Here is a 14299-nt window from a genome sequence, read left to right as displayed (position 1 = left end):
GCATTCACCATTCAGAGACTTTCAGGGACTTTTGGGAACATTGAATCATCAGTGAAATTTTTGAAGACAGATGACTCTTATTTAAGTGAAATTTGAATAACCCTGTAGCAATAATGGATGCCTATGCTTGTCCCTGGGAGGTATTCCAGGAAAGAAACAGGCACCTTAGTTTGAATTCCATTGACTTCATGCTTTAAGAAAGGTCACTGTAACTATCCCATGGATATCATCCTCTAAAATAACATTCTACAGAGCAGCTTTATGGTGCTTGATTTAACAAATAGTATCTAGTTTTAGGTTCACTTATTTCTATTTTGTTTTAATTTCTTGAACTTAGTGGCTTCCCATGAATAAAATTTTGATTTATAACGTTGTATCTACTGTGAATAATTGTTTAATTTACTACTGATGACTTAATCCAGGCACTGATTAACTGGAGGACCCTTGCTGTGGTCAAGTGATCATTTTTATAATTTTATTTTATGTAATTACTATTGATATTAGAAGCATGTTTACTTTTTATACTTTAACAGACCACCAGAGTAAAATAAGAAAATCCATGTTTAAAAATACAAAATACAAGAAAAAATCACACACACACACACACACACACACACACACACAATTTACAAATGAAATGGGACATTAGGCAATATATAATAAAGAATAATAACTGTCATAATAATAAATAGTCTGCATGTGCTAAATGATTAAAAACTATTTTGGAAAGGAAAGGAGATATAAAATAATTATAAAATAAGGGATGATTAAATTCAAAAGTCATACATGGGATTGATACTAGTGTGAATATATGGTATTTGGAAAAAATATAAGCAATGTTTTTTAGAATTTTTTATTTCAAATTGTAATTACATTAAGACAAAAATTTACTTTAAGACTTAGTATCTTTAGAGTGCATTACTAGGGAGATATTTATAAGTTTTACTAAATATATATTTAGTTAATTGTGAATAAATAAACACTGACCTGCAGTAAAATGTGTGTCCAGATTCACCAAGACAGATCCCTCCATTAACACAGAGGTCCATATTCAGTTCCCGCTCAGCAGAACTATCAATACTTATTTCACAATATGCACCCACGTAGCAACTTGGGCAAATGCAAGTAAAGCCATGGTCTGACTTCTGATTCATATAAGGGGTTGATGTGCAGTTCTAAGTTAAGAAATAGAGAGTAAAATTTGATGGTCAGTGGTCAGACTAATACTTTCATTAAAATTTTATTGAGGTTAAATATTAAAAAACATATGCAAGTGTATCTGATATTCCTTTCCTCTAGTCACTAAAATATGTGTCTAGCAATAAGAGGTATTTAACTTTGTCAGCAGAAATACTCTGTCAAATGTTTTATTGTTTAATTTTAAGGGAAATTACATAAATTTTATGTAATCATGTACTGTTTTTATGTTATAATCATCTTATAAATGAAAGTTTGTGCCATTTATCAGCCTTTCCCTATTTTTCCACCCGTAGTGCCCGGCAATCATCATTCTACCTCTATTTCTACGAGTTTAACTTTTCTTTTTCATTAATATTCCACATACTAGTGAGACCATGAGTATGTACTTGGCTTTCAGTCTGGCTTATTTTACTTAGCATAATGCTCTCCAGGTTTATCAATATTGTCATAAATGGCAGGATTTCCTTCTTTTTTTTAAAAGACAATAATATTTTATTGTACGTATAGATACTACATTTTCCTTGTGCAATCATCTGTCAATAGAGACTTGAGTTGTTTCCATACCTTGGTTATTGTGAATAGTGCTGCAGTAAACATGGGACTACAGATATTTGAGATAATGGTTTCATTTTATTTGGATATATATCCAGAAATGCAATTGTGATCACATAATAATTACTTTTTTTATTTTCCAGAAGTGAGTAACATCTATACTATTTTTAATAGTGGCTGTAGCAGTTTACTTTCCTACCAATAGCATATAGGGGTTCCCTTGCCACCATGTCCTTGCTAGCATTTGTTATCTCTTGTATTTTTTATAATAGACATCCTAACTGTGAACTTATATCATTGTGGTTTGGATCTGCCTTTCCCTGATGATTAATGATGTTGAGCACCTTTTAATGTACTTGTTTCCATTAGTATGACTTCTTTGAAGAAATTATTCAAGTCCTTTGCCCATTTTTAATTGGATTATTTGTGTGTGTTTTATTTTTTTACTTTTTTGCAATTGCGTTTCATGAGTTTCTTATATGTTTTGGATATTAACCCTTTATCAGATAGGTGGTATGCAAATGTTTTCTTTTATTTCAGAGGTTGCCTTTAATTTTGTTGATGGTTTCCTTTGCTGTGCAGAAGCTTTTTATTTTGATACAGTCTCACTTCTTATTTTTGCATTCATATCATGCATCAAATGGAAAATTAAAAATTTGTAAAAATCACCAGAGAGTTTAAATTACTATCATTTTCAATGGATTGTGCCCTTAACTATAAAACTTAAGTCATGCTTGAAACCAAGATGGTGATCTTTTACGCTCACCCAAGTGATAGAGTTAAATACATTTTTAATAAATTAATGTCATTCTGATATTTGTTCTACCTTTACTGAAAATGTGAACTCCTTAAGGATTGCCAAAGGCACTTTGTGCAGGTACTGCAGTTATTTTTATGGAATAAAAATGCAGAATTCCACAGGGAATGGCCTGGAACAACATGATTCTCTGTTATTCCTATGGCTGGTATACAGAATGAATGATTAGAAAGAATTACATAAACTAATTGAATTATATTTCCCTTGGGCAGAAAGAAATCATTTTTAGACTGCCAAAAGTTCCATCTCTGGGGTTTACAAGAATCTTTTACTAAATTAATTAGAAGGCTTAATGGGAAATACAAAAACAATTTCTTTAAAAAAATCTAAGTGTCACTTAAAGTTCTTGATCTTTTCTGGTTCAAAAATTAAGAGGGATGCCTTTCCTTTTGTTCATAATCATTTATAGTATTTTGCTGCACTCTATTTAATATAATAAAATGCTTCCCAAGAAGAATTCACTAATTTAATTCCAGAAATTAAAGAAATAAAAAGCTGGTGTATTCATGGAATAATGTTGTAGACCATGGCAATCTAGACAATTAAGCTAGACCCCAATGCTACAGTCACTCAACTTGCATTCAAAATGCCATGCCAGGAAATGCACAGGAGTGCGAGAACACCAGAGCAGTGACGCATTCATTGTGGACTGCTTAGCCAGAGCAAACCACCAGATTGGCTAGTAAACATGCCAGTTATTTCTATGACAGTTGTGTTCTTCCAGAGGTGTATAGTTTAATTCCAAAAATGTGTCCTGTGATGTATTATCTGACATTGTCTTTATCATAAAACATTTATCTCATAGAATCTTTCCTTTTAGCATTGCTGTTTTTAAAGTAGTGGGATACTTTCTTCAAATTAGATCTTGGAAAACAGAGTATGAGTTCAACCAAAGAACATGTATGATCCATGCATGACCCATGGACACAGACAATAGAGTGGTGAGCCTGGGCGGGGAACAGGGGCAGGCTAGAAAGGGCCAAGTTTATACTCTAACTTGGCAAAATGAGGTGTCAAACATGGACAAGCAATCCAAAAGATGGAGAACACTTTGTAAGGAATCTGTAGCTTTGTAAGGGACATGGCTGGTGTGAGTGTTTAAGAGAAGCCTTGACCCCACTTGTTTTGCTCTTCTTATTTAGATTTGACCTTGCTCTTGCAAGAATAGTGAAAGACATCTGCCCCTAACATAGAGTTTCAAGATTTATAGACCAGAGCAAATAAATAAATAGAGAGAGAAAAATATCAGGAAGAACATGTAAGAAAAGATCTAATAAACACAGAAGTATGTGTGAAAGGAATAGGCTGTGAGGCCAAAAGGACACACACACACACACACACACACACACACACACACACAAATGAGCAAGAGAGTATTAATAATTATTTCCTAATATGAACTAGTGTTTGATTAACTCTATTTTCTGCATCTAAAGTACATAAATAATTTTTTAAGAACAATACACTTAAAATATCTCAAATTTTCATCAAGAGGATACTGACTAAATAAATATGGTACCTCCAAGCCATGTAATATTAATAAGAATGATGTAGAACTACTTATGTTAATGTAGACTCATCTGCAATGGTAGATTAAGTAGAAAAGCAAGGTACTCTGCATGTGTGATAAATATCCCCATTTATGAGATCTTCTTTATTTTAAATATGTGTTTTCAACCAAAAGTGAGAGATATTCTGTACAATGACTTGTGGGAAACAGCTAACGTTTGCTGGGGGATTCCAACTCAAACTTTATCCTGAAAAGCATACTTATGAATGCATGATTTATTAAAAATTAAAAGACAGTGAGAAAAATACTAAGTAACGTTAAAAATGCTTTTATTGATTTTAGAGAAAAAGGAAGGGAGATGGAGAGAGAAAGAGAAACACCAGTTGACTGCCTCCTGCACACACCCTACTGGGGATCGAACTCACAACCCAGGCATGTGTCCTGACAGGAAATTGAACCAGCAACCTATTGGTGCATGGGACTATGCTCAACTAACAGAGCTACACAGGCCAGGGCTAGAATAACTTTTTTTTACTAAGTCCCTTTCAAACTTGTCACAAACCACAGAACCGTTAGAGGAAATCTCAGTAAGTTTGGATACATTACCCTTTTGAATGTCAATATGCACTATATATTGATTAAAAATTAACAAAAAATAGGAAAGTGTATATAATGTATATGATAGAAAAAAGTGAATAATCTTATTATATAAGAAGACTTTTATAAATGTCAGCTCACATTTGAGGAAATACAAATACATGTACACACACATTTTTTTCTTTAATCCTTTTCTTTCTGTTTAGATAATTTCTTTTAGTTCTCCCTTTAGATTAGATATGCTGGTGATAAATTCTTAGTTTTCCTTCATCTTAGAATCTCTTGATTCCTTCTATTATGTTTTCATGTTTTCTTTATTTTATCTTAGTACTTTTTTATATATTTATAATTTGATATAGTACTCAAAACAACGTATCAGCTCTATTGTAGCAGTTATCCACAGTCTCAACAAAATAAAGGGAAGTGTTTGAATATCACCCTTCTTTCTTTTCTTTCATCTGTGTGTGTGTGCGCACGTGTGTGTGTGTGTGTGTGTGTGTACAGAATTGAGTTAATTGCATTTTACAAAACCACAGCATCCATTTCACACCTGATCACAAGTTTGTTTTTCTCTAGCACTGATTCTAATTTTTTTAAACTTACTTCAAATTATCATATTGACAAAAGAAAAAAAGAGTTTGTTTGCATTTTTCTCCCTCCAGCCCTAACATAAACTTTTTTTTTTCACTCTTCAAGGAGCTTTAGATATGACCACCTGTTCCATTGTTGACCTGAGTGTTCTTTTCAATCAGCACCGCCCATGTTTGTCCATTGCTCTTGACTCTTTAGCCGGGAAAGAAAGACTTGGACATTAATTCATAATGCCTTTTGGAGGTTGTTGTTTGTGCATTGCAACATAGAGAGAGCTATAATAAATAGGTCAGCTAAGTAAGAAACTTATCTATATCTCCAACTGATTGTCAGAAGGTATGCCTGAAAATTCTTATACCCTGGTTTCCCATAGATATTAAATATTCAATGTTTGCAGACCAAATAACCATAAGGACATTTAGCGTGCCCTTAATGTATTAATACAAAAAGGATGATTAAAATAAAACATCATTGAATTATAATAATTAATATAGATGGGAAAATGAGATTTTAAAAGGTAGAGAAACAGAAGAGTTATCCCTAATACTATATTTAGATACTTAAAGCATAAAATATAAGTCATTTCACATCTGTAGAGAAATAACAGACTATTTTAGGTAAAATTTAGATAATAGTTCTTGGAAAAATAAATTATACTTTTGAAAAAGTAAATCAAATCACTCACTTCTTTCATCATAACAATATATGCACGATGAGTTAAGGTATTAAAAGTGTTACCAATGTTAAAATTATAGATGAATACAATAAGAATTTTATTTAAATATTGCTAAATAAAAGCACTTTCTAAAGAGAGATGCAAACCCAGAATCATTAAGTTAAAAAGTATAAAAAATTTCATAGTATATTAGTTTTATAAAACTCTAGAGAAGATTTGCAATTTTTCAGAATCTAGTGGATTTTATTCATAATTGTAAATACTATATACCAGCCAAAAAGAAAAAGGCAAGCAAGCCCAAAGAAAAATTCTGTTAATCAAAGGCTATGACTACACAAAGCACAAAGATCTACAAATGATAAATAACTATATGAAAAGGTGCTAAATCTTCATAGTAACCTAGGAAAATGTGAATTAAAATAATGAAGTGATAAATTTTCCTCATCAAATTGGTCAACACTTTTAAAAAGTATGTATTCATTTAATAGGATACAGGAAAACTGGTATGCTTAGTCTCTCAGTAAATAAATACAATTTTTCAACACTTATTTGGAATCCTTTTTAGCTATTAAAAGCAATGGGTAAGGACTCAATTATAATGGAAAGGTTCCTACAATAGTTAAAACAATTGGTTTCCCCAGCCTCCAAAACTGTGAGAAATAAATGTCTTTGTTTAAGCTTCCCAGTCTATGGTATATTTTGCTTACAACACTGAACAGACTAAGGGAGGTGGAATGGTGAGAAGACTTTAAGAGGCCTTGTGTTTGGGATAAAATGGGTGGAGATTGTACAATCTGACTGCCATCTCTCAAGGAATGATTCCAATTCCCGAGAAGATGTAGTAAGAGTTACATCTTACTACAAGGGGCCAATAAATGGCAGCATAGGACAAAGCAGTGGCATCAAGGACACAGTCATGTCCTCTCTACTTCTCTGATGATTCATAGCCCTTGCCCATTAATTGAAAAATTGCCCAAAATGAAGTGAAGGAGTAGAGTCCACCATGAATTGGCCAGACTGTCTTTTCTACTATTTGTGAATTTTAGGAATAAATGAGGTAGCATCTTCAGTGCAATTTTATATATATGAATAAATACTTTGAAATTCATAAATATAAAGTATTTATTGATATGGAAAAGTATCTAAACATATAATTACATGAAAAATTGCACTATATAACATGATATGTTATTACCCTGTTTTAATTTTGATATTTTATTTACATGTGTTTATGCATAAAAAGTATCTTAAAGTTCATATTCCTCATTAAACTTGTTTTTCTCTGGAAAAACAAGTCACTAAAGTACATGTTTATGTAAAAATATTAGAAATAAATCTAGACAATTTTAACAATTATTCTCATAGCAATGTTTGTAAATACTAATATATACAAATTCATTCACATAAACACTTATTTATTTATTTATTTATTTATTTCATTCAGAATAAGAATGCCACATTATACTAGCAAGAAATAGTTTTTAGAGATTACCGCAGGCAATATATGCAACCACACAAACAAATATATGCCTCATATACCAGGAAATTTAGTAACTAAAACATGTCCTTTTCCATGTTATGCATGGTTTTCATTATCTAGAATAAAATCAACATAATATCAATAAGTAATTAAGCTTTCAAAAATATAATGTGTGTCAGAACTGTGCTAATTGATTTACATGCATTATCTAATTTAATTCCCACAACAATCTAAGAAGTAGTTGCTATGATGACCCTCACTGAATAGCTAAAACATTTTTTTCAGAATGTCAGTACATAATTTGTTCAAGAACACACAGAAGGTAAGTAGGAAAATATAGGTCAATCATCTTTCCCCTTAATGCATTTAAGTACCCCATCACTCTCTCCAAAAGGATCATTTACTGAGTATCTATCACCTCTCATGTACATGACCATACAATGACCCTATGATGTATAAACTGTATTTTACTAAGGTAGGAGAGAGACAGAAAGGATTTAAGTAAAATATCCGCAGTCTCCCTAAGCTGAAGGCTTCTTTAGCCCCTATGCTTCCTTCCTTTACCATGTTCCTGTCAGCAGGAAGGATTTGGAAGAACTCCCCATTATCCAGAAAGGCTCATGAGATTCTCATGTCCCAGGCATAGTCTCAAACTTCAGGCAACCAACATTTCCCAACAGATTAGGCATTCCACATAAAGTACCATATGTCCATTAGATCACATCGGACTCCTGAATACTGGAAGAAAGATCCTGAGAGTACTGTAGGTGTTGAGGATTGCTACATGTAACCACCTCTGGGCACATCCATCTAGTATTTATTTATTTATTTATTTATTTATTTAGTGTGTGTGTGTGTGTGTGTGTGTGTGTGTGTGTGTGTGTGTGTGTGTTTTCTGGATCATTGAATCTTCTCTCATCCCTAGACATCCACAGATACCTGTGTATTCTAAGAGTAGAGAGAGGTAGGCATGTGACAAATTATAAACCTTCTGAGGTACTTTTTTCAATGACCATATCCAGAATTTAGTTTAATGAAGGCTCCCGATTTCAGAAGTTTAAGATAACAAGAGACAGAGGGGAAAAGGCAAAAAGAGGCTGTGATTTTTGTTTGAAGCAGCTGAAAAATTCCAAAAAGAAATGGTGAGGAACTGAGTAGTTAAATCATTAATAATTGAAGAAATAACTCTGAAATCTACAGCAAGTGATTTGATTGTTCTCTTGAATTACTATAGATTTAATCAAAATTATTCAACTTACATTAATCTTGATCTCACATCTTGAGCTAGTCCATTCTGTATCACAGGAGCATTGATATTCATTAGTGACATCTGTGCATATGAAACATAGAATTGCATTTTTAAGTAAATAAGACATTAAAGCATAAATTCAAGACAGTTTAAATATTTAGAATTGCTCTTTTCCTGTTCGGGTAAAAATAAAACCAAAACCCAAAAAACAAAAACACACACATTCCCATGAGCAGAAGGCAGTCTATTCCCGATAAAAATAAAACCAAAACCCAAAAAACAAAAACACACATACACATTCCCATGAACAGAAGGCAGTCTATTCCCGGTTTCTTATCCTTCAAGGTGACTGGGCTGAGAGAACAAATCAATTTTCATTTTTGCCATCTTCCCCATGGCAATGAAAAGAAGGAAGAGTTCTAGAAGATCTACAGTACATGTAGGGCTAATCTAGGAAACCGAAGGCAGCTATGGCTGAACTCCATTGCAATGAGCTATCCATCTTCATCCTGCCTTCCCTTTGTACAAAGTCAGTGGCAGGACTAGGAAAAAACAAGTAATAATAATGCTGCAAAGGCAACTTGGTGCATCTGAAAGACATTCTTCTTTGTCACTTGCATCTCCTAGAAATGCCCCTACTCTGGATTTGCATAAACTAATTTGCTATCATTGAGCAGAAGAGTCATTATACAATTCCATAAAGAAAGCCACAAAATAGCTTACATGCACATAGGGATGAAAGAACCAGTTTACTTAGGAACATATTAAATACTAAGTGTGTGGTATTATCCCTCCACAGAGCAAATAATAGAATGTCTTCTCATCCTACCTGCTGCTTCTATTACTGTGAGCAGTTACCTTTAAGTATATTAAAGCCCAATTAATCTGCATTTATTGAAATTTATGCTAATGTGTAGAAATAAAAGAAGGGCAGAGAAAATGTATCAGTGCATTGCATTAAGTAGAAAAGGCAGCATCTGTCATCTTAACTGTACTTAGCTCTAGTTTTATGAAGGAGCGTAATTAAAATTAACTTTATCAACTTTCCCTTGACATTAAGTCTTAAGTATTGTGAGTTAAATTTACTTTCTGAGATTTAATAATAGAAAAGCAAAAATAGCTACCTTCCCTGCAGACAAGGATTTGAGAGGCAATCATTTGCATTTGTTTCACAGTGTGTTTCAGAAAAGCCACTCTTGCAGTCACAGGTATAATGATTGATGCCATCAATACAAGCTCCATCATGGAGACAGGGTTTTGATAGACATTCATCTATATTTACTTCACAAGTGATGCTTATATAGAAGAAACAAAACAAAACATGAGCCTATTTATAAGCAAAACACAAAAGTTTGTTCATTATGATAAATGTCACCAAGAAATCAAGGCTCCCTTCCTATAAAGATAATTTGACATCTTGTAGCAAAATAAAGAAACAAACAAACAAATAAATAAATATAATTTTAAGGTTAATGTGTTTAGGTATGAACCCTCAGACTACTAATTTAATGTGAATGAGAAAAAAAAACACACCAGCTTAATCTACTTAAAAGATTATTTTTAGCATGAGTTCTTTATTGTGAATATTAGTGAAGTAATGAATTATATCAAGTTATCACTATGAATATTAATTCCTACATTTTTTTGGTAATGATTCTTGAAAATCAAATATTTATTACCTATAGGAATTAAGAGTTAGAATTTTTCTAAATTTGGTCCTGGTGAGTCTATTAATGGGCTATCTGAGATTTCTACTAGTAAATGTAATCTAACTTTGGCTAAATACCTAGTGTTTTCAAAGGCCACGTTTTGAATATTTATTAAGAACCTACCATGCACCACCTCTGTGCTCAAGTAGAAGTACACAAAAAAAATCCACAAAAGAGAGAAAGAACAACATGTTAATCCAGAAATAAGTCAGAGAGACAATTTTTATAGATAGAAAACATCTAGAGAAAAGCATAAGCCAAGTTTAATGGGAAGCTAGACTGTGTTTTAGGTTTCACATGATGCAGATGTTAGGAAAAAGTAGAGAATCATTATAAAATGTTTAGATGAATCTCTTTATTCATTGTGTTCATCTGTACTGAGCATCTACTAACAAAAACTACCGTCACTGGTGTGCCAGGCCCTGTGCTGAAGGCTTTAAACACATTATTTTAATTAATGCTCATCAAACATGAAGGGAGATAATAACTTTAACCCACTATTGAGTAAACAAGGATTTGGAGAGTGTCAATCACTCGTCCAGATCCCATAGGCCATTGCAGCAGATAAGGGTTCAAATCATGTTCTCTGTAACTTGTACTTCTAATCATTACTTTAAATGGACTATCTTGCAACTACTCTGATATGTGCACGAGTTGTTATGCTGTGTAGTACAATGTACACTGTTAAAAGCACGACAACAGGCCCCAAATGGAGTAACTTACACTAAGCCTCATGTCACCAAACTGACACTTAATTACAGTTTTAGCTCTCCCAGTAATGGAATCTTAAGCCAATCAATCAGAAATAGCCCAAACAGCATTAAGTTATGTAATCTATCTGATAGACAGAGGCCATCCCCTGAAGGAAAGTATAGGCATATCTGAGAGACATTGTGGGCTTGGTTCCAGACCACAGCAACAAAGTGAGTCACACACATTTTCTGGTTTTCCTGTGCCTGTATAAGCTATAGTTACATTATACCGTAGTCTATTAAGTGTGCAATAGAATTATGTCTAAAAAATAACAATGCACATACGTAATAAAAAATACTTTATTGCTAAAAAATGTTAACTATCATCTGAGCCTTTGGCAAGTCATAATCTTTTTGACAGTGAAGAGTCTTGCCTTGATGTGGATGATTGCTGACTGGTCAGGGTGGTGGTTGCTGAAGGTTGGGGTGGCTGTGACGATTTCTTAAAATAAGACAACAATGTGGTTTGCCACATCGATTGGTTCCACCTTTCATGAACGATTTCTCTGCACAATGTGATGGATGTTTGACAGCATTTTACCCACAATAGAACTTTTTTTCCAAATTGGAGTCAATCCTTTCAAACCATGCCATGGTTTCAGCTAAGTGGATGCAATATTCTAAATCTTGTTATTTTGATTATCCTCACAGCATCTCAACCAGGAGTATATCCCATCTCAGGAAACAACTTTCTTTGCTCATCCATAAGAAGCAGCTCCTCATCCATTAGCAGGAGTGTATCCTCACCCTCATCATGAGACTGCAGCAGCAATTCAGTCACCTCTGCAGGGTCCACTTCTAATCCTGGTGCTCTTGCTATTTCCACCACAACTTCAGTTACTTCCTCTGTTGAAGTCTTAAACCACTTAAAGTCATCTGTGAAGACTGGACCAACTTCCACCAAACTCCTGTTAATGTTGATATTTTACCTCTTCCCATGACTCATGAATGTTTTTAACAGCATCTAGAATGGTGAATCTTTCCCACAAGGATTTCAATTTACTCTGCCCAGATCCATCAGAGAAATCACTATCTATGGCATCTATGGCCTTACAAAAAGTATTTCTTCAATAATAGGACTTGAAAGTTGAAATTACTCCAAATGGATGTGGTGTTAGCAAGCATCAAAATGACATAAATTTTGTTGTACATCCCCATCAGAGCTCTTGGGTAACCAGGTGCATTGTCAATGAGCAGTAATATTTTATAAGAAATTTTTTTTCAGAGTAGTGGATCTCAACAGTGGGCTTAAAATATTCAGTAAATCATATTGTATGGCTGTCATCCAGGCTTCATTGTTCCATTTGTACAACATGGGAAGAGTAGATTTACAATAATTCTTAAGGGCCCTAGGATTTTCAGAATGACAAATAAGCATTGGCTTCAATTTAGAATAACAAGCTTCATTAGCCTCTAACATGAAAGTCAGCCTGTACTTGGAAGCTAGGCATTGCCTTCTCCTATCTAGTAGCTATGAAAGTCCTAGATGGCATCATTTTCCAATAGAAAACTAATTCATCTACACGGAAACTCTGATATTTGGTGAAGCCACCTTCATTAATCATTTCAGCTAGATTTCTGGATAACTTGCTACAGCTTCTACATCAATTTTGCCTTGTACTTTTATGTTTTGGAAATGGCTTCTTTCCTTACTCCTCTTTAATCCCCTTCAACCAACCTCTGCTACTGTCACATTTTCTTCTGCAGCTTTCTCACCTCTTTCACCCTCCATAGAACTGGAGACAATTAGGGTCTTGCTCTGGATTAGGCTTTGGTTAAAGGGAATGTTGTAGCTGGATTGACTATCCAGGCCACTAAAACTTTTCCGTATCAGCAGTAAGGATGTTTGGCTTTCTTATCATTCATGTGTTCACTGGAGTAGTACTTTTAATTTCCTTCAAAAACTTTCCTTTTGCACTCACAACTTGGTGCAGGAGGCCTAGCTTTTAGCATATCTTGGTTTCCACAGGCCTTCCTTACTTAATCATTTCTAACTTTTGATTTAAAGTGGGAGATGTGCGACTCTTCCTTCATGTGAATACTGAGAGGCCACTGAGGGTTACTAATTGGCCTAATTTCAGAAGTGTTTTGTCTCAGGAAACAGGAAAGTCCAAGGAAAGTATGAGAGATGGGAGAACAGGTGATCAGTGAAGCAGTCAGAACACACATACCTAAGTTCATCATCTCATATGTGTGCAGCTCATGGTTCCCCAATTATAATAGTAACAGCAAAGGTCACTGATCACAGATCAGCATAAAAAAATACAATAGTAATGAAAAACTTTGAAATATTGTGAGAATTAGCAAAATGTAACACAGAGACACGAAGTGAGAAAAATGCTGCTGGGAAAATGGTGCAATTTATTTGCTCAATGCAGGGTGGCCACAAAACCTCAATTTGTAAAAACAAAAAAAAATATGATATCTGAGAAGTACAATAAAGCAAAGCACAATAAAATGAGCTTTGTCTTTAACTTAGAATAATCAACTCACTGTTTTGTTTAGTATAACTTCCTTATTCCTGCTCTCTTTAGGCTATGAGGGTCATTCATTTTATACAGCTCCCCTGGAGCTCCTAACTGCTACATTGAATGCTGCCCATTTCAAATAGCTGTTTGCTCAAATAAACTTTTATAATTTGTAATATGCCTCACTTTATCTTTTAACAGTTACAAGAGTAAAGCATGGCTCTTATAGCCAGGAAGATAATATCTAGTTGAAAATAAAGATAAGTTTATAAAAGAATATACTATTACAATGGTTATAAATGGTTATAAATAAGCTAGAAGGAAATAAAAATAAATACACTTATTACCATGAAAATATAATAATAATAGTAATAATAATAATAATAGCTGATATTTGGAGACCTTATTATGTGCCAACTACTATTGAACATGTATAAATCAACTCAAGTAAACTTTATTATAATTTTCTGGCATGGAAATTAATTTTCCCACTTTATGGAATAAAAAAAATGAGGCACAAATTGTCACAGCTAGTAAATATTAGTCAAATCTGCAGCTGTATTTCAGAGGCTCATCAAGTTTTAGGTTTAGGATATAGTTTAAACAAGCATTATAGCTTAGATTAGGGAAAGAAAGAAAGAAAGAAAGAAAGAAAGAAAGAAAGAAAGAAAGAAAGAAAGAAAGAAAGAAAGAAAGAA

At 33.5% G+C, this 14299-nt stretch overlaps 1 protein-coding gene and 1 pseudogene across 1 annotated transcript in view; both read right to left on the bottom strand.

Moving 5' to 3' along the window:
- The window catches only part of EYS (eyes shut homolog (Drosophila)), an 815396-nt gene extending 804280 nt beyond the window's left edge, over positions 1-11116 (bottom strand). The window contains 4 exon segments of the mRNA XM_014532733.1: positions 988-1175; positions 8683-8761; positions 9797-9999; positions 11105-11116. Of these exon segments, the coding sequence (XP_014388219.1) occupies positions 988-1175; positions 8683-8761; positions 9797-9999; positions 11105-11116 (482 nt within the window).
- Positions 11117-11449: 333 nt separating this feature from the next.
- The window catches only part of LOC106724624, a 4096-nt pseudogene continuing 1246 nt past the window's right edge, over positions 11450-14299 (bottom strand).

This window comes from Myotis brandtii, unplaced genomic scaffold (assembly GCF_000412655.1).
Source record: "Myotis brandtii unplaced genomic scaffold, ASM41265v1 scaffold904, whole genome shotgun sequence".
NCBI lineage: Eukaryota > Metazoa > Chordata > Mammalia > Chiroptera > Vespertilionidae > Myotis > Myotis brandtii.
Note: the sequence above shows the minus strand (reverse complement) of the source record. Positions and strands in the feature narration are given on the sequence as shown.